We start from the raw sequence: 24854 nt of genomic DNA on the forward strand, positions 1-24854 counted from the left end.
AGGGCTGCCTTTAGCTCCTCCCAACTGCCAGTAACCGCAGGTGACCAAAAGAGCAGCAAATCATTCCAATGGTGTGAGGCAGCTTACTTCACTCCTCTCACATCCCCCAGTCTCCAAGGCAGAAAGACTATCTGGTCATTTTTTGTCTCTTTGTCTCCCACACATCCTCACCTTCTGCAGGGAGCTGCCTACGATTGTTTACCATGATTCTGTCTCCTTTAAATACAACGTATGGTATATAGCAGACACAGCTTGAGAAAAATCTGGGCCTTTCTTTCACAGTCATTTATACTTCAGTAACTTGAGTATATTATGTCTATCTAAATAACCCTCCTGTTTCTATCATGTATAATATTCTTCATTTGCCATTGTAAATTTTGTAGCATCATTGGCCATTACAACTCCTGCCAAGCCACCTCCCTAAGGTAGCTATGTTTCAAGAGTGACACATTCCCCTGTGCACACAACAGGTCAGACTCTGAAGCTATTCACACTGTTCTGCAAGCGGATGACATTCCCACAATGTCTTTGAAAATGCCAATGTGTCAGCTGAGTTAGCAAAAGGTTTCAACCTGTGCAACTGTGAAAAGAAAGAACAGAGAGGAAAGAAACTCTTCAGGTTATTTTTCTCACCAGCTGCTGGAAGTGATTGCTACACAGTAAGAAAGTAATTTCAACACTTCTGAAATTGTATTAGTGCAGATATTATGCCTTTAAAAAAAAAAAAAAAAAGTAATGCAATTCCAAACACGTTTTGAACCAAATTACTTTTAAAACCGCCAAAAGAAATTTGGCAAGATTGTATCTCCTCTGCATTCCCCCTTGGCTGCTAGGATCACAAAAAAAAAAGTTATAAGCAACTGAAAAAGAAATTACTTGGAAGCTGGAATCTCTCTCAGTTTTAGTAGAGCTGAATGATATTTCAAATCCTTTCTAATTCACTAATTCATTTCTCAACTATTTTGAATGAAGACTAATAAATTCAGCTTTACAATTCCAGTGACTTTTAATAGTAGTAACAGCATATATATGAACAAACAATCAATTCTAAAAAGATGACATTTAAAATGATACAGCCTTACTACATAAAATAATATCTAAGAGCCTTGTTAACCCAAGATTGCAGAAAACCCACCAGTGGACATGAAATGAACAATAAAGACTGGAAATCAAGTCTACCACATTCCATTTGTTTCACCGAAGTGAAGGACTTCAAGAGCTAATTGGAACCACCTAAACTATGAATAAGCACATGCATTTACTTTTAATCAAACTAGTAAATTAAATGCATGATCCTGTGTTATACCGCCTGTAGACTGTACAATTAAAGGCAAATGTCAATGTTAATGTTTTCTAATTATTTTGTAAATATTTCTCATTTTAGATTCTTATTTGAGTATCCTATCTAATATACTATTGTACATGCTGTAAAGTCTTCATAATAATAATAAATACATATAATATAAGATCTTGTCACGGTTTAACAATGGCCCAATGCCAGGCACCCATAAAAGGCACTTGTTCACCCACTCCTGCCACAGGTGGGCAGAAAAGAGAAAAAAAAATTGAGTTGAATTGAAATAAGGACTGGGAGAAAACACTTGAAGGGCAAAGCAGCTTCAACTTGAAGTTGCAAAGTGACTTTACTAATAACAGAGACAGAGTAGGATAATGAGAAGTAAAAGAAGCCCTGAAAACACCTTTTTTCCCCCCAACTCCTTACTCCTTCCCACTTACAGTGCAGGGAGACAGGACATGGGAGTTGTGGTCAGTTTGTCATCCAAGGTGTTCTTCCACTGCTCAGGGAGAGGAGTCCTTCCCCTGTGAAGCTGTGAGGTCCCTCCCATGGGAGACTTCGTGAACTTCCCCAGCACTCTTCCCCCACTCTCATGAGCAGCAGCCAAACACCTGCTGCAGTGTGACCCCCTCCCACAGGCACACAGTCCTCCCAAAACTGCTGCAACGTGGTTCTCTCTTTCCATGGGGTGCAGCCCTCCAAGGACAGGCTGCTTCAGCCTGGAAGCAGGGGCCCCCCTCTGTTCACTGTGTCTCCCACTGGATCACAGCCTCCTCCAGGCATCCAGCTGCTCCAGCATGGGCACATCCCCCGTGGGCTGCGGGTGGATCTCTGCATTCCCCATGGATCTCCATGAGCTGTGGGTGGATCTCTGCATCCCCTGTGGATCCCCATGTGCTGCAGGGGCACAGCTGCTGCACCATGGTCCTCACCACAGCCTGCAGAGGAATCTCAGTTCTGGCTCCTGGAGCACCTCCTGCCCCTCTTTCTCCACTGCCCTTGGTGTCTCCATATTCTTCTCCCTCACATGTTCTCACCTCCTCCTCTTCTCTAAGAAAAACTGTGCCTGCCCCACTTCGTTTTGATTTTCTTAAATATGTTATAACAGAGGTGTTACCAACATGTCTAATCAGCCCAGCTTTGGCCAGTAGCATGTTCATCTTCAGAGCCATCAGGGATTAGCTCGGCCAGACATGGTGGAAGCTTCCAGCAGCTTCTCACAGAAGACACCTTTGTGCCCCCACTGCTACCAATAACCAGGCCTTGCCAAACCAATGCAGACCTGAATGAGAAAGAAATTGTTGGGGTAATAGTTCTTTAAGAAACCTGATTTCATATGCGTTATCACTGCAGTAGCTGTCCAATGTGAAATATCTATTGGCATGAGGTAGGGACAGTTGCATTACTTCAAAGTGGGAAAAATGCTCAATATGTATAAAAGAAAAAGCAGGCAAATCAATGAAGGGATTAATTCTGCAAGATTTGTTCATAGTTCTCATCTGTTCCTTTCCATCTTTTCCATCTTTTGAAACATGCACTTATGTCATAACCACAAGAGTTTAAATCTCTCTGCCAAAGAATTGTATACTGGGGTCTGCTCTAAGACACACATTTTCTTACAAGAAATGAGGTTGACCTCTGAGCAAACTATATATAGAAGTCTAGTCTTCTATCTTCACAACAGGATATGATTTGTGGATATGATTCTTGTTAAGGCAATTACAAGCATCAGATTTTCTTATACAGAAGCCTGGAACAGAAATGTTCCTCTCAGCTGACTGTTAGCAGAGATCACAACAAGCAGGACTTTACACCAGAAAGTCTGAGTAAAATTCTACAGGCACTCAAATAGCATTCTTGAAAAGGTATGTGAATCTCTAAGGTCTAACATCTTAGTAAAAGTCACTGGAATCCCACTATTGCTCAGGTATAGAGAGGAATGAGCAACTATAAACTCTTTCAGAATGTATGACATTGAAAATATAAAAGTATGCCTAGGAAATAAGTCTGAAATTAGTTCCAAAAGCTTTACTGAGGCAACATTGAGATGGTGCATTTTGGGGAGAGATAACAAAGACCTCCCACTGACAGGCAGAAGCAGAAGACCTGCCCCTGGCTCTGCTACTAAATTTCAATCTTCAGCATAATGGTAAAACCAATACATCAAGCATAGATGTGCGGAAGAATGCAATGGTAGCCCATTAAGGTTCCTTACAAATACATACTCTGTTCAGAGGAGGAAGAAATACAATTGAGGGACATCGGTACAGCACAGACAGCAATCACTGCTACTTAGCTTCTTCATTTACTGATTTAGAGGATAAAGCTGGTGGAATGTATGAATGCGAATCCTGCCAAAGTCTAAAACTAGTGTAAGAAGTATTTTTGTATTACAATGTTCAGACAATACCAAAACTCTGTGGAAGACACTAAAACCCATAGCAATGTAAAAATGTGAAGAACCACATGGAACTACAATCTATGTCACTGAAAAAGGGCAAAAGATCCAGTTCTGGGACTGCAGGGGCTCAGATTTACTGGGTAAATATTACTGTCCAAAATTCACTTTCAGGTGAAACTGCAGTTAACAAAGAAACCAGTCTCTACTGGGTCATCCTCTAGACCAATATTAAAGGATAAAATGGGTAGCCTTTGAGAGATCCAAAGAAAATTCCTGAGCCGCACTGCTAGTATTGGCAAAATCATCTTAAAACAATGGCACGTGTGCTTCCAGAAAAGCCAATTTCACATTTTTATACTGGTTTTCATCTTCAGAATGTGCTTTTTAAAATGTTGAGACCCAAACTTAGCTCCTCAGGGGCACTCAATGAAGCAACTGGCTACAGAATAGGCCATCAGAAAGAAAATTAATTCTCAAATTATTGTCATATGTTTTGCAATATGAGATCTTTATTGATAGGAACATCAAGTATCTATATTTAAATATTTAAATAGAAGCAACAATTCCTTTCAAACATACTGAATAAATCCAAGAAATATGCATAGTTTATATTATTTATTATGTTGTAAAATCAACAGTTGAGAAAAAAGTGAGGCAACTGCCAGGAATGTAATAAAGACAGAGTTAATTCTATATAAACAGAGGGAAAAAAAACCCAATTGAAAGGTAGTATCAAGTAATAAGAAGTAGAATTTCTAAAAAACATTTCTGAAACACACAGATTTTTATTTGCTACCCTGAAAATCCACTTGACAGCTTTAATGTGAAGGCTTATCAGTCTGCTTGGAAAATATATGTAATTTTCCTCTGTTTCTCAAAGTCCTGCCTCAGGATACGTGGCAGAGCTAACAGCCATGTAAGTGTGAATATGCATGGCTGTGTTGCTGGAAGGCTGAACATTCAAAGGGCAGATTTTCTAAACAGTTCAGGTTTCATCTACTTTTGGCTGATATACAGTTAAAAAGGCTTGTGTGAAGAAAGGTAAAATCACTTTCTTAAGGCAAACATTCCAGCAAATAAAGTTATTAGTTAGCTATGCTCTTTAAGCTACCAGTGTGCATGCAGCACAGTTCAGGGAACTGAAATAAGGCTGCATTGGCAGTAGGATGCTCTGCCAGCACCCTTCCTCACAGCACTAGGTCTGACACAGAAGCCCAAGATATCTTTCTCCATATTTTAAATTGTCCACTTTGCCTTGGTGGTTCTCAGCCAAAGTGCCAAGTTTGGCCTTTGGAGAGCACATTATTTCCAACTCTTAACCAGTTCAGCTTTTATAGAAGAATTCTTGTTCAAGACATTTCAAAGTCTAAATTTCACCAGCACATTTTCCTCTGCTCACTACTTTCTGCATGCATTTACAGAATGATGAGACAAAATGTAGATATTATGTTCAACTATTTTTTTTTTCATTGTAACTGAGTTTGCCAGTTGCAGGGTCAAAGGTTAAAAAAAAACGTTTAAATCTCCCAATACCTTTGGAATCCTCTGCATGTACACGTAGAACATTCACTTCCTACTTGTGATTACAGAGTTCCCTTCTGCTGTTTTACCCTTCTGCTCATACCCACAGCTAGGCAGAGCTCTGTGAATTGTGTGTGTTCACATGCCTGCAGCTTTGTTATACAAACATGCATTCGTTAAGAGAAAAGGTGAGAGTTTCCTATAGGACACAACAGAAGTTAAAAGCTACGGCTCTACAAATCATCCAAATAAAACCAGATGTAGTAGTGCCTCCTGATATGCTGATATCCTGATAGTGCCTCCATCTCATTCAGATGGAACCTTGTGTGCTTCTGTTTGTGTCCATTAGCTCTGATCTTGTTGCTGGGTAGCACTGAAAAGAGCCTATCTCTGTGTCCCTTCTTCCATTCACTTAGATACAGACTTCAAAAAGATGTCCTGACCCTTCTCTTTTCCATGCTGAACATGCCCACCTATCTGAGTCTTTCCTCAGAGAAGAGCTGCTCCAGTTCCTTCACCATCTTAACAGCCCTTTGCTGGGCACTCTCCAGTATGCCCATGTCTTTCTTGTAAAGGGGAGCCCAGCGCTGGACACCTCTCCAGGTGTGGAGGTATTACAGGGGAAGGATTACTAACTCTGATCTGCCTGCAGCACTGCTCCTAATGCATCCCAGGGTGCTACTCATGTTCTTTGCTGCAAGGGAGCATTGGTGACTCACATTCAGTTTGATGACTGCTAGGACCCCCAGGTCCTTTTTCCAGCCCCCAGCACATTACCTACTTCTCCATCTTCCCTGCAGCCAAGGTGCAGCTAACTGGCCGATTTTCCTGCATCCTCCTTCTTAGCCTTCTTGAAAATTCCCCTCTGTCCTCAAGTCACATTTCCCAATTGCCATGGAAGTCTGAAGGTTATCGAGAGTGGAAAAGTAAAAGCAATTCATAATGAAAACTATTTTAAACATTGGCATCAATTGATTATGGTGCCAGTGGTATATATGCTGATTTTCAAGTACAACAGAATAAATTAAGAGTGAACTAAAATTTTCATTTGCCTTCCATGGATTTTAGAAATTACCATTCTCTCTTCCATGGTCTCTCTTCACAATCTAAGTCTTTCCTTCTTGCAGCCAATCCATAAAAAAAGCATTCTACCAACAAAAGATGTTGGCAACTCAATCCTTTCTTTCTGGTTCTCTGTCAAAAGCATCTCAAGCTTTAAGTAAATGTCTTAAATTTGATTTTCCCTATTACATTGCATAAAACAAGAAAGCAAGTCTATATTACCATTTCTATGTCTTTAGACAGTAATGTAATTTTCACTGGAAAAGTTAAAAAAAATCCACCATTTATCTGTGCTGAAATGTTTGTATCTTAGAAAAAGTATACTGAATATAGGTTTCCAGTTCCTTAATGACAATTTATTCTTTCTTGTCTTATGATATCCCTCACCAGTTCCTTAGGACATCAGGCAAGGAATGCAGCAAGGATCAGCTATGGAAGGAAGAAGTAAATAACAGAAATTTGACAAGACAGAGATGGAAATCATATAAGTCTCCTTAAAAGGAAAAAAAAAGGAAAGTAATTTTTTAAAAAATCAGTGAAAATCAGAAATCTTTTAAGCTTTTAACAGGTGTGACAGTGATCTTCCAGGATTTGGAGTAAAAAAAAAACCTGTTGGAGGAAATCTGTGATCAGTGCAAACAGTCACTCTCTCGCTGGAAAAAGGAGATTTGCAAGATGGAATTCCTAACGACATCACAAACACTGACAAAATGAGAGTACTGGCACACTCTAGCACATCCAGAGAAAGATTCTTAGCACATTATGAACATGATCTTTCAGAAGAATCAAGGAGAGAGTTTACATGCTCCCAGACAAAATTAACTTGCACTGAAAAGGCCTCTTTGCACGTAAATGGCATCAACTGGAACAGTGTCTAGCTATCAGTTTAGGATAAGAAAAAACAAACATGGATGCCAGTTTTAGTACTTCCCTGTGGAAAGAGAGAAAGGATGCAAGTGCTGTGAATTCTCCTTGCAGAGTGGAATGGAGTGGAGTAGGAGTGGAGTTGGGGTGACAAATCTGCTGCATTGCCCTCTGTACCCTATTTTTCTTATTTCAAAATAATTGAAAAGCCCATAGAAACAAGCTTGTTCTTTACAACTCTTGATTATATGTGGACATACAGTGAACAAAATCAGGAAAAATAAGATTATAATTGCACAGGAGTGGCTTAAAATTAAAACAATAAAGTAACATTGTCTGTGTATGAATAAGACTAGACAGGGCTGTGTAGATGGAAAAGGGCTGCCTCCTAATAGACTAAGTTTTTCACAAGGTGACGGTATGTAAGTTGCACTCATCTTCACAGTATGTTTAACATGTAAGGACAGAGGCTATGTAGCCACTTATGGCTCAACTGCCAATGAAAGTCACAGGCCAAAGGGCAACCTAACTGGCTTCAGCACTACTTTTGGAAGTGGGAAGAACCAAGGAGGAACAGCTTGCACCCCTTGCCGTCTTTCTTCTGTACACTCTGTGTCAGCCCTGCAGTTGGCTGGCACACAAGAAACGCCTCAGCCAGCAGGACCACATTGCTTTTTTGCATCAAGGAAGGAAACATCTGGTAAGCAGAATCTGTACGAAGTCAGGGGGAGAAAATGGAATACAAAGGTCTTTCTTATACTGGATCCTCTGCCTGTCTGAAATATGAGCAGAAGAAGGAATACACCTTGTCTACACAACCCACAGCTTTGAGCAATCATCATTTATCATGGAATTTAAGCCACAGAGGAAAGAACTTTATCTTGATACATGGGGTAAGAATTAAACTTATATATATGTGCAGAGATGTATTAAGAAATTATCCAAGATAGCAGTCATGGGTCTCTGAATCATAAAGTAAGTTAACAACACAAGTATGAAAAGTGAGCTTTTTTAGGCTATATATTTATTAGAAGCAGTATTAATGTATGAATCCACCTTGAAAGAAAATAAGTGTCCTTGAGATGTTAGATTCTATCAGCCAAATTGAATGCCTGCATCAATGGCTCTCCCTAAAAGTCATAATTAGGTCATTAAAATATATTTAGAAAAATAGCCTGTAAAATAAAGTTAAAAAATACTCACCTTCATTTTATTTCATAGGTCACTGTTATACCATCTAATAAGATAATTAAAAACATGCAAGCAGCTGGTACTGAGGCTAAACAGATTAATGTAATAGTCTGTAGTCATATGTGCTGGCAAGGGGTTCACCTCTTTGGCGAGGAGAAGGTCAGCTGCCCTTGGGAAGGGAGGAGAAAGACAGTATTTCTACTTTCCAGTGGCACTGCATTGCAGATACTGAAACTAAAGACCCACATCTATTTTCCTTTTCCTTTTGGTGAAGTCCAGCCCATTTGGACATCCAAAAAAAGTTTTAACCATAGCAGTAAAACAACACAGCAGAGCAGAGCTCAAATATTTTTCTTAAGTTTTTTACATTTAAGAGCTGAAAGTTATTTTATGCTTAAATCCTTGTTCAGATGTTTCTAATAGTGAACTTCTAATTTTGACGACATGGTTCTAGGAAATAGAATTTTTGTAATTTCTTATTAGTAAAGCTTCTTTCCAAGTACATAAAGACACTTCCATCAGAGCCTGAAGACCAGCTACAAAATTCTCTGTGACCTGACAGGACACATTCACAAACTCAAAGAATATTTAGAAATACATGCCAGTCCCAGGTGCTTTTCACTTACATTATTTACAAACTTTATGACCTAAAGGTAAATGTTCACTATCTGAACACACGCAGCATTAAATCTTTTCTGTGATCAACACAAGCAGGAGTCACAAACTCTAAGGTGACACCTTCATATTAAAAATAAAACCATACAAATAGTTGCGGAGCATCATAAATATATCAAAGAATAATCATATGTAATCCTTCATTATTACACACACTTGCAGTCTTCTACTGGACGGTGTCAAATTGTCTTTTAAAATAGAAAATGTGGGAATCAAGCAGCCTCTCCTGGGGTTTATGTTTTATTGTGGTAAAACCAATGTTTTTAAGAGCACTTTAATAACAAAATTTATTAATATTCAAATATTTTTGGTGTCATCTCTTCTAATTAAGTTGCAAAGGCCTATTACTGATAAAATATAAAGCAATTTTTGTTTTAATAAAAATTTTCAATACAATTTTTCATGTATCAACCTTTTGCATGCATGACATCTACCATGATCCAAACACCATGTCTTTTATGACAAAAATTCATTAGCTGGTTTCTTTAAAATATGATAGACTAAAATGCATTGGGTAAACAAGACTATCATTAGTTTTACCAAATTACAAACTTACTAAAACATTATTTTTGACAGTGTCCTAAAATAAGTCAAAATCTCCAATGAGTCCTTGAAGAAATAACAACCATTTACCATCATTACCTTCCAAGGCAGTTTAGGATTCACCCTTCATAAGGTATTAGATTCTCATTTTTACTTAATATGCAGTACAGAACTATAAATATCAAAACCATATCCAACCCAAACATCAAAATTACAGGCAGTCTTATTAGATGATAGGAATTACTTGCCACTGAGCAACAAATATAAATTTCACACCTCAAGCACTACTATTAAAAATTGGTGATAGCTCATCAAGTATGAAAAGTCAGAGGTTACTTTTATATATATGTATACATATATACCTCCCCTATACAGATACAAACTATATATATATATATATTACTATCTTGCCTTTAATTATATCAATAATTCTTTGGCAACAAGATATGGGACCCTCTTAAAAGACTAATTAACTTCAGTTTTCTAAGTTGGGCTGTAATCCTCTCTGACAGAATACGAGTATCATTCAGTGGAACTTGTAGCCAACGTCGTATTTATTATATCCACTTTGGACTAAGGAATACAGAGGTACAAAGACCAGCCTTCACCTCCACTTAATCTGTGGAGCATTAAAGAGTCACTAATGTTTAGACTGATTTAGGGAAAAGCTTCCATGCTCTGTCCTCCCACTTATTTCTAGTGGTTCATACTAGCTACATTCCCTGCATTGGCAGTGATACCATGGGAAGCTTTGGCAGGAGGATACTGAGAATGAAGTCATCAGAAAACTCTCCCTACAAAGAACGAACAGGTTGGTCTGGGTTAGCTCCCTGGACCAGGTCCCTGAGAGATGAGTGCTACTGCCTGAGTGGAGCAGGGGTGAGAAGAAGGGCTGAGATCCCAGCTCCACAGCTCCACACTCTCATGGAACCAGAGTCTAGCTAAAGTTGGCTGCTTCTTCTTCAAGTTGCCACTTGTCAGGTACAACAGCTGGTGCTCTTGACTTTCAGGAGTAAGTTTCCTGGCTTTAATGGCAGAAAGAGCTCTCAACTTTCTTTTGCTGATCTGGTTAAATTCTATCTTGCCTATTTTTGAGAGCCGCATTTGTGGTCTCTCTATCTACATAGGCTTCTCACCTAAAAACATGAACATTATCCTGGGTGGTATTTTTCAGCCGTTCTTTTAGACAGTATGTTGCATGCAGAAAATATGACTATGTCAAGAAACAGAGTCATGCAGAACCCTAAAATGGATATTCTAATATATTTTACCAAAGTGAGTATACTAACTACTGTAGAAGAGTTTTACATCATCACAAAGTAGGTTTCATTACAGTCGACTTCTGAGAATATAGAAAATTTTAAGGATACCTAAATCAACCCACCCCAGTCCCACTTTGTCCCTTCAGGCATACCCTTTGTTCCAACCTTGCTCTTAGTCCAGAATCTTCCTCTGGCTGTTTGAATTGCAGCAAACTCTTTGCTGTTCCCTCTAGGTCCTTACAAAAAGTCTTTCTTTTCAACATCCTCAAGACCAGGCTGTTTGCTCCTTGCTCTCCTTGGCAATCTCTCTGTCTCCAGCTTGCAACAGGTTCTCCAGCATTGTGTTCCTCCCTGCCACCCCACGCCCGAGGCTCCCTGTGACCAGCACAGCTGAGTGCCTGCACCACAGCACAGCATTCCCCACCCAGCTGGCTGCAACCAGGACAAGGCAAACAGGCAGGTTCCTCCTGCCTGCCTGCACCTCTTTGAAGCAGAGATTCCAGCAGAACACGAATCAAAAACGACAAATATGCCAACTAACACAGTCCACTAAATGATTCAAAAATAATCATGTGGTAAGCTTGCTTTGTTTTACCATACTTAAACATGAAAATCAGATGCAATCCTTCTGGTTAGTCATACTATTAATTTACTAGTCACAAGGACAGAGTTTTTGTAGAAGAGTCAGTATTTTGCAGGGTGAAAGATGAAAGCATACACCTGCTGATTAGCTTTCCGTGCTTTCAAGCACAAAACACCCGCTGATATTTACCCAAGCAAGATTCAAGCTCAATAACATTGCTGAAAAAAGTTTCATTAACTGGTGTTGACTGCCAACAAAATTGAAATATCATTTTCCTGTCAAATAATCTCAAATTTAGCTAATCTTGGCTTTGGTTTTTGACATTAAATAATGAGGAAATACAGTTCCATGTGGTCATAGATCCAGTTACTTCGGAGAAGATCAGAAAGGTGGTCACTGGTGAATGTTGAATATTTCAACACTTAGCTTAGTTGCTGTGAGTTTACTTTATTGAATACTTTGTAGGAAAAAAAAAAGCCACAAAAAAATCCTTAAAAATGTTTAGGCTTTCAAATATCTCGTTCTTTCATTAAGTTAAGAATTTTGAACAACTTTCCAAAAAAACCCCAATAATCCAGAACACAAATTTTCAGATCATTCCTTAATAAATCACGTTTTTTGTTTGCTGTTTCAGTTTAGATTGCCCAATCCTCCCAAAGTATAGGACCTGTTCATTTGCTTTCAATAGACTATGCTTCTTACTATAAACAACATTCCTAAAATTAGAAAACAAATAAAAAAAATTACCAACCTGTAAGAAATAAAAGTTCCATCTGAATCTGAGGTGGGGGGTGTGCTTCCATTTTCATTTGATCCTCCTAATACAAAAATAAGAAAAAACACCTTTGTTGTAAGACAAACTCTGACACAAACACAGTATTGGTAACAACTGCAACTGATTTTACCATATATGGTAACTTCAGTTATAACAAAACTCTCCTAAAACTTACACAGATAAATTTCAACTTTATCTATTCAAATTCTTACAGTCATCTTAACTAGCCTCCATGTTCAAACTGGAGTCTGAATGTTCTGAAAATATGATACCTAGTTTCTTGTAAAGTTTTGATTGAGACCCTTCTCAAATTATTAAACACAATTTAACTAGTATAGGGTTCAGAAGTACAATATAAGTAGATGAGTTTGATTTTACCAACATTAAGTAAAAAAATGTAAAAGTTCATTACTTCTGCAAGAAATTCTGAGCTGACTTTGTGATACCAGTTTTTTTTTTTTGTCATAGCACACATTCAAAGCTTCTCTGAAAGTACCTATTAAGACGTCTGCCAAACATCTTATTTTATATCCTGTGGGCTGGTGATACATAGAACAGTGATATTGCTAGAAATCAAGGATTACAAAGAAATTTTTCTTCTATAACTTCGTCTATTGAAAGACCACTAAAAGCCAGGAGTCATGTATTTTTCACAGCAAATTCATTGTCCTGTTTTATACCGTTTATTCTTGCCCCATCATTTAGCTTGATAATCCTTCTATGTCCCTGTGTGCCTCCTTATTTAATTTACAGGAAGCACTGCATAACTCTCTTCTCTGTTCTGCTGACTGAAATCAAGTTCTTCCAATCATTTTCTAAATGAGGCTTTGTATTCCCCATTTTCTTTAACTCGGTCCTTCTCACACATGGAAAAGGAGGGAAAGGAGCTGTAGACAGCACACTCAAAGTTCAGAGGGTTGATAATTTGGAGAGTGGTTTTCTTTATCAAACAAATCTTGCTCGATACAGCCGACAGTCATGCCGCTCCATGTTGCAGTTTCACAGCCATCCTTAACCAAACATGCCTGCACATTTACTCTCCATTTCTTATTTACGAAAAGAAGTTTACAGTTTACACTAAAAATTCTTGCTAGTGCAATACTGTAGTTCACACAAAGTCATGTTGTTTGCAGTCCTTTCTTCTTCAGAAAATTATATTACCTTCCAAACATTCTACTTAATAAAAGTCTATCAGCTCTCATTCTGTGGCAAAACAATAAATGAAAATATTGAATAAAACTGGTTCAACCCCAAGCTTCACTAAAAAGAATTCTTTCATTAAAATTTGCATTTCTCAATTCATCCTAAAATTACTATACTTCATTAATCCCCATCCTTTTTATTTCACAGCATCTCCCGTGGAACTACATCAGATGGTTTGCTGAGGTCCAGACAGATTTAAAGTATTTCCTGAACATATATTTTGAAATGCAAGCAGGTTAGCTGGCCTCAATGTCCCATTTAACAAAAAAAACTGCAATAAAATTATGCCATTGTCTTTGCTTTTCTCTCTTCTTTCTAAAAAACTTTTTTAAAGCCCTGCACAGATAATGGTCAGCCCATGCAGGTGCTTTGCTACCACTTTTTTTTCTCCTGTTAATCTAAGTACAAGGTACTATATTTCCACTCATCAGCCATGAACTAAAATACTAAAAATTGTTCCATGCAGTAGAATTTGTCAATATTCCTGAAGTCTGCAAGTCAGATTATTAGCTCTGCTAATTTACAGCATCTACCCAAAACTGCCATGTATTTTATTGATTTATTTTCAGGCCTTTGCCTGAAATTCTGTTTTTACTGAAAATTAAGCATTTTCCTTTTCAGACCATAGCTGGATTACATTTAGTATCATTTGTCCGTTCACACTGCAGAATGGTTCTAGTTTTCTTTCCTAGCAAGCTTCTTTACATAGTCAAGTAATATTCTCCTGTTTATTTAAATTCTCATCTTATGATCTGATTAACTTTTTTTTTGCTGATTGTAACTATAACCCCACACTTGCTGATATCCAGGATGTGCCCTTCTTTGCAGATCAAGCTGTTTTTCTGTTTCTTTGAGGATCTTTGCTTATTCCAGACACTCCTTAAAAAATACTTAATCATTCACTTTGGCAGAGAACTTCCAAGTGTTTCTTTTCTCATCTAATTTGGAATGCAGGGTTTTTTATTAACTTTTGTACCTTTGTCTAAAATAAATCCCAAACCTCTACTACATCTTAGTCTAAAATCACTCAGTCCAGTTGATTTCACTAATTAGCTCTCCCCATTTATTTTGAAAATGGAAATCCTACTTAATCAATCTGGTTTTTGTTTACTAAATTTAACTAAATTAACAACACCAGAGATTTCATCCAGGAGCCGACCCTCCCGTTATTAATAACCATCTGTTCATTTTTTTTTTTTCTCATATCTTGTAAAATAGTCTCCCATATTGGGACAATTTTCAGTAATACGCTTTTTCATATATTACCCATCTCCACATCTGATCCTGAGCATTCAGAGAAATGACTGAACTATGTTCAGTCTCTGTTAAAGCCATATAGCCAGGTGCAGTGATACTGGGCAAGTGCTACAGGGACATTGCACATCAAAATGGGTCCTGAATGCACTACTGCACTTCATTTATACATAAACTAAGCATTCACCTACCAGACTAGTCAGATTGAAAAAAAAACAAGACCTTACTCACAATGCTAAGTTGATACACTAAAAAAATATGTCTTTTCAAGAATAGCAAAATAATCTTCCTCCTTTCTGAAGAATGAACTTTAAGACTATCTCAAACAATGCATGGACTTTATCATCTTTCAAGAAAACCATTTGTCCTGCTTGAAGAGCAAACAGGACTTTGCAAAGAAAACCAGGATAATAGTTGTTCTTTCAGCAGGATCGCCACAGTTGGTGGGATCCTGGGTCTGCCACATCCACTGAGCTGCTCTTCACAAACTACTCTAACATTGCTTGCTTTATTCTGAAGACAATATCTTTATTTAAAATGATCACCAAAATAGTTTAGCATTTTTAATTGTATACCCATTGCTAATAAATCTCATAATCATACAAGTCCCTGCTTGGGCACTTTCTTTGCGAGCTGCTTTTGCTGCCTCATCATATCATTAGCTACCAAAACTGGACAGGGCTAGGTGTATTCAGCTTTCAAACCCAGGATTTAATGGAAGAGTCCCTTCTGCAATTGCTCCCTTGCTCTACCCTCTTTAAGATGGGTATGTCTCTTATGACACCTTGAAAGATGATTAAGAGATTCACTGAAAGTGATAAAAGTCATAAAGCAAAGAGAAAAGTATTAATTTTCTTAACAGAAGACTCTCTAAATTTTACCTAGTTTTATCCAAAAGACTTTTTTGCAAATCCTATTAAGTTTCCATAGTTAGTGATAGAGAGAACAAATGAGACTGCTGCTTCACTAACTAATGATATTAAGCTGTGGGAATCCATGCCTTGGATCACCTCTCCTCAGGAAAGTTCCAGTTACTCCTCCTGAAAGATATGGTGAACTCTCAGCAGAACACATATACTACTTCTATCTTCACTGATAATGACCCAAATATCTGGTAAAATTGGGATGTATACTGAACAGTCATGAATATAAGATTCATGATGCTAGTATCAAAAATTGTGGTCCCCTTTAAAAAATTGATTCAGTATTATCCTAATCTTTAATTTCCTTCTGAAACTCAATTATGAAAAGAAGGGTTTTGCTGAAGAAACAGAGGATGCTCTAGTAACCCTACCACGACTGTGTGAAAAGCTTTCTTAACTTCAAATCCACAAGCTAGGGGAAAAAGGTAAAATAAATCCTGTCACACTTTCAGAGGAAAGAGAAGGGAAGCGAGCAATACTGTAACAAGCACCTGTATCAAAGTAAGTATGGCTTTCAGCACTAGAGCAGTTGCCGGTTTTAATACAGTAATAAAATAAGGCTGTATCCTTCCAAAGGGCCTGAAAATTACCTGGATTGCTGCTTCTTTAACTGTAGCAACTCCCTCTCCTGGGAATGAAAACTTTCTCCTGAAACTGCCTCACTTTATTGAAGTCTGTTCTTCTGCACAGAGACCAAGGGCTAAAGGGAGCTGGGACATGGGCAGCTGGGACCTGACTGCTGGATGCAGCTGAAGGCTGTTTCAAGAGATGTTGTGTAACTCAAAATTGACACTTCCACTAACTAATAAAAAAAGAACATTTCAAATGCTACCTTCTTTAAACTTCTGAGATGCATGGAGAAGGATTTGCAAACTGTACACTTTCTAGGGTACTAGATTCACCCAGCACACATGAGCTTGTCACTTGCAGTAACTGTTATCTTGTCAAGAACGTATTTGTGATTATAGGCATAGCATAAAATGGGAGAACCCAGAATAAGGAAGATGCCTTCACTTCCTGAAGATTATCTGAAAACTATGTGTAGAAATTTTTACAAGAAGCCTGATTTAAACTTGCACACTATTTTTTCATATTTTTATTTTTAACAGCCTATTACACTGATAGAATGACAGAACTATTTAGTTTGAAAAAGGATTGTAAGATCATCGAGGCCTAACACTAACACAGCACTGCCAAGTTCAGCATTAAACCATGTCCCCAGGTGCCACATCTTCAAAAAAAACCAAAACAACCAGATGTCTTTTAAATGCCTCCAGGGATGGTGACTCAACCAATAGGGTATTTTCTCACAGAAGAGCTTTTTCAAGGTGCAGTGCACCATTTCCACTTCAGGTAATAAGATAAACTGGACAGCATTTCCAACCCCCAATTCACAGGTGGGAAGACACTCTGGGTATGCTCCAGGCACAATGAACACTGAGCTGAAGCATGTGCTCAGCAAGAGTAAAAAAAGCATGTGAAGAATGATGTAGGGATCAGACTTATCTCCCTCATCCATTTCCCTCATCTCTTTCATTACAAACAGCAATTTTCTGTGAGATGTGAAAATTCAGCACTGGACTTTTTAAGGGGAAGGGGTGGGATATTGTCATAACCAGCTGCAAGTCCATGTAGACAAGAAGCTTGAGTGACATGACCTTGCTTGACGGCTGGACTCCTAATTTAAAAAAAAAATAAAACTCAATTTTTTTCTTTTGAAAATATACTTTGATACTGAGGAATTGTCTTTAACCATATCCATATTTCTGCATGCATGTATACACACACATATGCATGTCTGTATGTGGGCAGGGCACACATGTTTATATAGTGCAAACCAATTTACCAATCCTGTGTCACTTATGAAAGGGTTTTATGGCGGGCAGTTTAGGAATTTGTGATAAAAGTGATTCTACTAAGGTAACCAAACCATGCATTTCCTTGCTTACAAGTGTCGTAAAGGAGGCAGATCCTTCTGCTGACCTGTCTGCACTCTGCTTAATGTTTTTCTTTGTACTCTAATCAAAGGTTAAAATGTTGTTAAAACATAAGATTTATTTAACAGTTGTGAAAATTTAAGTTGATATAAACACTTGATCATTAATGCAGTGTTTTATGATTAGAGACAAGTCAAATTTTAACACAAATCTATGCTTGCAGTCTAAGGCTGTCAGTTCTTATAACATGACTTCAAAATTCCATGCTATATTAATTTTCAGCATATTTAAAAGCTTAATAATTTAATGATTTATCCAATTTTAATTTATACTTTCAAAACCACTTTGAACAATCTGAGGTGCCACTGGAGATCACAACAGTGGTCCTGGTTAAGTCAAATAATAATTATAGCGCTTTCACTTTAAAGATGAGATTATTTTTAATTATTGAGTGAAGTACTTGAGGTACCATACTTATATAATTACGCTACTCATTAAATGGTTATTGAAAGCTGAAATGTAATTTTAATGACAGCTACCTATTTTTCTTTGCACACTTTATAGATGACAGATCAGTCAGGAATTCTAGTTTGCTCAAAAAATCCTTGCAGCTGCACTGGTTCTTTCAGGTGTAAAACAATTAAGCTGTTCTTTTTTTAAAACTTTAAACATTTTTTTTCCTCAAATGATATTGATATAATATACAGAAACTAGTAAAAACAGAACAATAAAATGTGCATATTTTTTCTTCATCACAATAGTATCAAAATGCTGGCCTTAAACTATATAAATTCCAAACAATATCCCCCCCAAAATAGTGACAATATAAATATGGAAGAATAATTTTAGTCAAAATGCGTTCCTCATATAATACAAACAACAACAAAAAAATGCTTAACAGATTGCAGACCTTTATTGTGAGTATAAAGGGGTAATCAACATACAATAAGCATTTTACTATGCATTAAAACTATATATAATACCATGAGATTCCTTTGCTTTTTCTAACATCAAGGTTCACAACTCTTCAAACATAAAATTCCTTTGTGCTATTTACTCCACAGATTCATCAGACTGATCTGGATAAAATTTATTCTAATATTTAGGCATCTCTTGCAATTGACACTACAGAGCTGTGGTCTCAGAAATGAGCACCTAAACACTTATGCTCAGTATCTTAAGCCTTTATATGTGATGTTTGAAATTAAGGGTATTTCTTCGTTGTTTCAAAGACCTGTATCTTGTCCAAATTAAGCTTTCCTTTTTCACAATGAAAACCAAACAGAGGAGTAAATTTGTTTCATTAACAATATTAAAGCAAAGATTTCTGAGTTCGCTGTATAGGGAAAAGGCAATAAAGTTTTGAAGAGGGAAAAACTGCTTTGTTCCTTCAATCCCCTAGTTGAAATTAATTATAGCAAATGTTTATGAAAACATCTGTTCCATATAGTTATAAATTCTTAATTTTAGCATGGGCGATTCCAAGCTCCTCTATTATTTTGAAAGAGAACACTGACAACTGGAAGGTTTACAAAAGAACAGACAATTTGTATTTTTACAGCACCAAATCTGCAGTTTGGAAAGTCTTCAGGATCTCTGCAGCAAAGGAAAAATAAAATACAGAAAGCCTGAGACGACTGAAGCTTCCTGATGTGGGCCCGCTGATAGACCAAAATGGCAGTGGGAGGAGGGAAAAAAAAAAAGAAAATAGAAGGAGAACTAATGCCGAAAACATACGGCAAATTGAGATTTTACTACATAAAGTAGATGTTTAAGAAGTGAAACGTCGCGGAGCTGCGGCTTTCCGCGCGAGGGATGCGGGAGGGGAGCCGGGCGCTGCCGCGCGGTGCCAAGAGAGGGCGCTGCAGAGTTTGGGAACCGCCGGCCGCGGCTGCCGCCGGCTCCGGGCGGGCTCGGCCGCCCCCGCCGCGGGCTCGGCCCGCCGGACCCGCACAGCCCCCGCCCGACCCGGGAACCCCTGCCGGACCCGCACAGCCCCCGCCCGACCTGGGAACCCCTGCCGGACCCGCACAGCCCCCGCCCGACCTGGGAACCCCTGCCGGACCCGCACAGCCCCCGCCCGACCCGGGAACCCTTGCCGGACCCACACAGCCCCCGCCCGACCCGGGAACCCTTGCCGGACCCACACAGCCCCCGCCCGACCCGGGAACCACCACCCTCCCCCCCGCAGCAAGTCAGCCTTTCAAGTGAAGAAATGGAGCGCGCTCGGAGCAGCGTCCAGCAACTGTAAATACTGCCTTCAGCTAAAGAATTACTTCTGATATTTATTAAATCATTGTTAGGCCGGAAAGTTGGGGAACGTTTCACTCAGAGCAAGTTCGGTTTTGTGAAATAACGACGTAACTTTTGGGTGAGCAATCTTTTACGTACAAACCTGGCTCTCTGTCCCTCTCTTCAAGTTCATTTAGCATCAGAAGCACACTTTGAATGCATGCAGCACAGATTTCTGATAGCATTTTAGTTTTATCAGCTCTGCCCTAAAATATTATATTTTGCCACGAATGAAATAAAAACGTATACACTATGATAATTACTGATATATGAAGATAATGAATTGTGAAATCAACTAATGGAACTTGCCAGTTGATCTGCACTGGTCTTAGGGTGAAATATTTTGTTTAATCTTCAGTATTGAGATGGAAAAATATATTAAGCATTAACTGTGTTTTCCACCCCCTTTAAGCATATTTTAATTATTAAAGGAACACAACTGTAAATCACAATATAGTACCTGCAGAGATGCGAATCTTGTGATAGTGAAAGCTGGTCACATTTGGAAATAGGTAAGGAACACTGGCACCAAGGTGCAAAATCAAAGCCTGTTTTAGCCCTGCTGAAAGCTGTTTCAACAATATGATAGGCAGACACACTGCTTTCCATTTAGGAAAAAAAACTTCTGGAGATAATATCTTGTACCGCGCGTTGCTCAAACCCTGTCTTTTCGATTGCTGACTTATGACAATCAAGTGGCACCTTCCATGATCTTTGCTTATAAAATCACAATTGTGTATGTGTATATGCATATATGAGTAAACTCAGCGTATTCTCCAGGCAGCATCTCTGTTTGAAACAATTTTGTTTATGCACTTCTGTTTAAATCAAGACACATGAAAGTAAGAGGGTTTCCATTTTAAGTGAAACTGCTGCTGAGTGTTCAAAAATCTAAACACCCAACGATGTCACTAGGTTAGTCTGTAAATTAACATGCCACTGTTCCCCATGCTAAATGTATGTGTGAAAAAGTGTGGATGGGAAAAGATATACAAGGGTCTAGATGACTGATTCTGAAATTAGAAAGTAGCATGAGTGTTTAAGAAATGTAGTCCCATGCAGCTCAATTTAAAATAAATTCAACAATAAGTACATTCAAGGGACTTATTTATAATATTTCTTTTCCTGTTAAAGCCTCTGCATTTACCAAAATAGACTGAGCTATACACTGTACTCTAAACTAAAACTAATATAATACACAGAGTAAGAAATTTTACTCGAAGGGCACTGAACTAATTCATAAGAACGCTTCTGAAGAATTCCCGAGTGATTGCAAGTTACCAAAATCCCAAATACTTTATATCCAGATGTGTTTTAATATAATCTCTCTAGGCATGATGGGAAGGAAAGAAGTTTAACTGATGCAAATAGTGATTTAAACTCTTCAGAAAATGCATGTACATGGAAAAATAGTTTGACTTCCCATTTATCGGGAAGCACACAATACTAGCTTATATAAGCAAACGTGACTCTAAAGTCGATACACATTTACTCCAGTAATGCCTGAACTGAATTTGCTACCAGCAGCAATAAGACTGGTAGAACAAAAAAATCCACAGGGTAAGGTAAAAGGTGATTCTTCTAAGTGTTTTTCAGTTATTTCTCCCAGTGCACCTGTCTTTGGTCCATAGTATATTATGTCCACTTCTGTTCATATGCTCAGTGCTAGAGCCTGTCTCTGCTACATAGCCTGGCTTATCATTTATCATGTGTAACCTACACAAATTCCTAGGTCATCTCATCAAGTGTGACTCAAAGGACTCCAGGATAAGATACAGACATTTTGGTGTAGTCTAACTGAAGTGGAAACTGTCTAACTTGAGTAAATTCTTTAAGAGCGCACACAATTTTTCAAAATCACAAATTGGCAAAATTAGTAAAACAGAGGATGGAGTAATCCAGTTTAACTAGGGACATGCAGCATAACTAGACTTTGCAGAGAAAGAAAAAAAAAAATCTTAGAATCTGCCTGGCATCATTGCTAGGAATTTACATCCTGATGATATACAAATGCTGAGTGACTTATACTTGCATCCAGAAGAATTTAGCTAATTTTAACTTATAAACAGCCTAAAAGGCCTTTGAGCTATAAATCGCAATAAACTAAAGATGGCAAAAGGCAATAAACATGAGTTAATGACTCAGCATCCTCCTGAGATAGCACTGGTCATGCAGCTTTGCTTAATCTTAGACATGCACAATCACTATAAAAAGGTGGTCTCCAGAGACCATTTACACTGACAGTAAGAAAAACACACCATCTCTTTACATCTTTGAAGGCTACTATCGTCCTTTAACTTACTTCAATTACATCCTATTTTTAACCACATTTCTATCTTATAGATTGTTGCAATCCTTCTGTTTGGGATGATAAATCATATGGATGTATAGTCTAATTTTCATATTCAAAAGCAGTAATGCATATTCCATTGAGCTCAGGAAAAAAAACAACAAAACTGAAGCAAAAAAGATTGATCAGGAGTTTTCTAGCATTCTGTTGTTTTTCCAAGATTAAATGATAGCAGAAGACAAACAAGAAAGGATTAAGTGGTTTTTTATTGAAATAGAGCTGCCCTTTCAACAAGGAGACAGCTCATTTTCAACTGAGGATAACAGGTTTATCAGGAGAAAAGCCAGCCTGGCCAGGGAGCCACGTGGCAGTGATACGCAGCCTCACCTCCTAAAGTTGGGGAGATGATCCCATGATAACCAGGACCAGGAGCTAAAATAAGTTTTGCTTCTTTGTTGTTGCTTATCAAAGGATGTTACTGCAGCAGGCTGATGACTTACAGCATTGCTGATGGATGTGAGAGGCTCCTTAAAGCAAAATGTGCTCTCCTGCACCTTCTTTCTGGAGTGCAAACGTGTTTAGGAACACAATGAAAATACCCCGTTCCTTTGCCCAGTACATGCATGCAAAGATAGACAGCCTGAAATCAGAGCATCCATGTGGCTACTGTGATGATGTGTGTAATTAGCTACTTGCTTGTCTGAGATGGGAAAACAGGCAGCATTTATGGCTAGGAGGCAACCGGAAAGAAGAAAAAGAATTTTCTAATAATAAATGAATAAAAGAATAAATGGAAACGTAGAAATTTGGGCACACGAGAAACTAAAGGGCAGAGGAGCTCCTGGGCGTGCAATGGAAGGGCTGGCACTACCCCTGAGAGGCAGCAGCAGAACTATGGGGTTTAGCTCCAAGGAAGAGGAGATAGACAAGAAGCTTCAAATAAGGAAATTGTCACAGATGCAGGACTGGGCAATGTCTGGGCTTTCCTTAAATGCTACAGCTCTAAAAGCACACAGTAAGAGGTGAAGAAAGTCCTCCTTGAAGGAATGTGGGAAGTTGCCAGTCTCTAAAATGTCCAGGGTCAGGGGAAAGGATCTTGGACTCCCTCCCACAGCATCCTGACACCCCAGCTCAGCTCTGCCAACTCCTTCCAGTTGCAACCTCCTCCTTCTCTATCACAACTCCTCTTAGCACAGCAGGAAGCAGACAGATCTGTAGGTCCATAAGGCTACTTTGGATTTATATTAACATAAATTGCAGAATAATAGATTAAATTTGTTAGAAATAGGGTCCTGCTCACATCTATTTAGTAAACATTTTTTAATAATGTAACTAAGTAACACATTTAAAATTATCTGGGTAAGACTTAAGACCCGTTCCAACAACATCAGAGACTAGAGGTAGCACAATTCAGAAACAGACAGTTAAAAAAAAAATAAATTAAAAATCATGTTACTTTCACCTTACAGCAGTACTAGCTCCTGACAACCATCTGAGAAAAAAAACCCAAAACCTGAGGACAACCAACACTGTCACAAGGACTCAAATACTCAAGCCTTGAAGGGTGTTACTGCTGCTCATGGAACAGCCCCTATCTTAATCAAATTAACTATACAGGAGTAACATGCATCAGGAAGGGACAACTGAGCTTACAGTTGCCTAACCTGGTTTTACAAGATGAAGCCAGAAAGCCCTGGACTACCATTAAGGCTGTTAATTCTTGGAATACATTGTGCATCCAGAAGACCTGGAACTGAGAGGACCTGAAATGGAGCAGTACCCTACATTTTCTATAAATTTCTCCAAAGAAAAAAACATGTCACCAAACAGTATGAAAGTACTGAAGTAGAGCTTTTAAGCTGCCAAATTGAAATATGCTAAAGCATAATGAAAACACTAGATTTTAATCAAAATTCTTGTAAATCAACCTTTAGGCAATTTGGAGAGTACCAACTGTGCACTTTGCTGGTGCAAAAGCAGATGCATGTTGTGAATGACAGATCTAGAAAAACTTGAAGAGCAAAGGTAGCAGTAAACTCTAGATGTCTAAGAGATGAAAGTCCACAGCTACATCAGAATATAAAAATATATCAAATTGACAGCAAGAATGACAAAACACTTCTATTTACTACAGTGCAAGGTGCTTTGTCAAACAACTATCACTTTGTTGTAGATATTGAGGAAAAAAAACTTCCCCACAAAACATTTTTGCCAAAAAGTATGTAATCCATCACAGGACAGATTTCTGTTCTCCACCCTTGCCCTCCTGTGTGGAGGATGAGTAGTGTCAATCCCTAGTGACACTTCAGAATGGAACTAAGGATGCAAGTACAAAGCACTTGAAGACATAAGAAATATGAGACTTGTAAAATGCAAATGAGACAAATATGACTAGATTTTTCTTGTGCCTAATGATTTTAGCGAAGTTTTCCAAAAGTTTCATGATTTAATTTACAAAATAATAGGAAAAATTATTTAGTAGTAGTCAATTCTTCCCAACAGTTATCTCGGTTCTCTAAGACAAAAAATGTCCACTATCTTTTAGCAAAAAAGGAAACAGCCTGTGTGCAAGACAAAAATGTCATCCAGCATTGAAGAGATTCAGCTTTTTGATTTTTTTGACCAAATGCCACCTAAGGAAAATGTGAGAAGGCATTTTACATATGTAATTCATATTAAAACTCAAAAATAACCATCTGGAGATCAACAGAACAATCCTGAGGGTCTACAAATTCTAAAATATTTTCCCTTTTCCTACCAAGCATGATATCTCTCTGTCAA

The 24854-nt window shown here is 38.2% G+C and overlaps 1 protein-coding gene across 3 annotated transcripts in view; it reads right to left on the reverse strand.

Moving 5' to 3' along the window:
- The window catches only part of TBC1D5 (TBC1 domain family member 5), a 315146-nt gene that overhangs the window by 142207 nt on the left and 148085 nt on the right, over window positions 1–24854 (reverse strand). For all 3 annotated transcript variants that reach the window (XM_058831805.1, XM_058831806.1, XM_058831807.1), the window contains exon 6: window positions 12151–12217. In XM_058831805.1, coding sequence (XP_058687788.1) covers window positions 12151–12217 — 67 coding nt within the window. The remainder of the gene's footprint in view (window positions 1–12150; window positions 12218–24854) is intronic.

This window comes from Poecile atricapillus, chromosome 2 (genome assembly GCF_030490865.1).
Source record: "Poecile atricapillus isolate bPoeAtr1 chromosome 2, bPoeAtr1.hap1, whole genome shotgun sequence".
NCBI lineage: Eukaryota > Metazoa > Chordata > Aves > Passeriformes > Paridae > Poecile > Poecile atricapillus.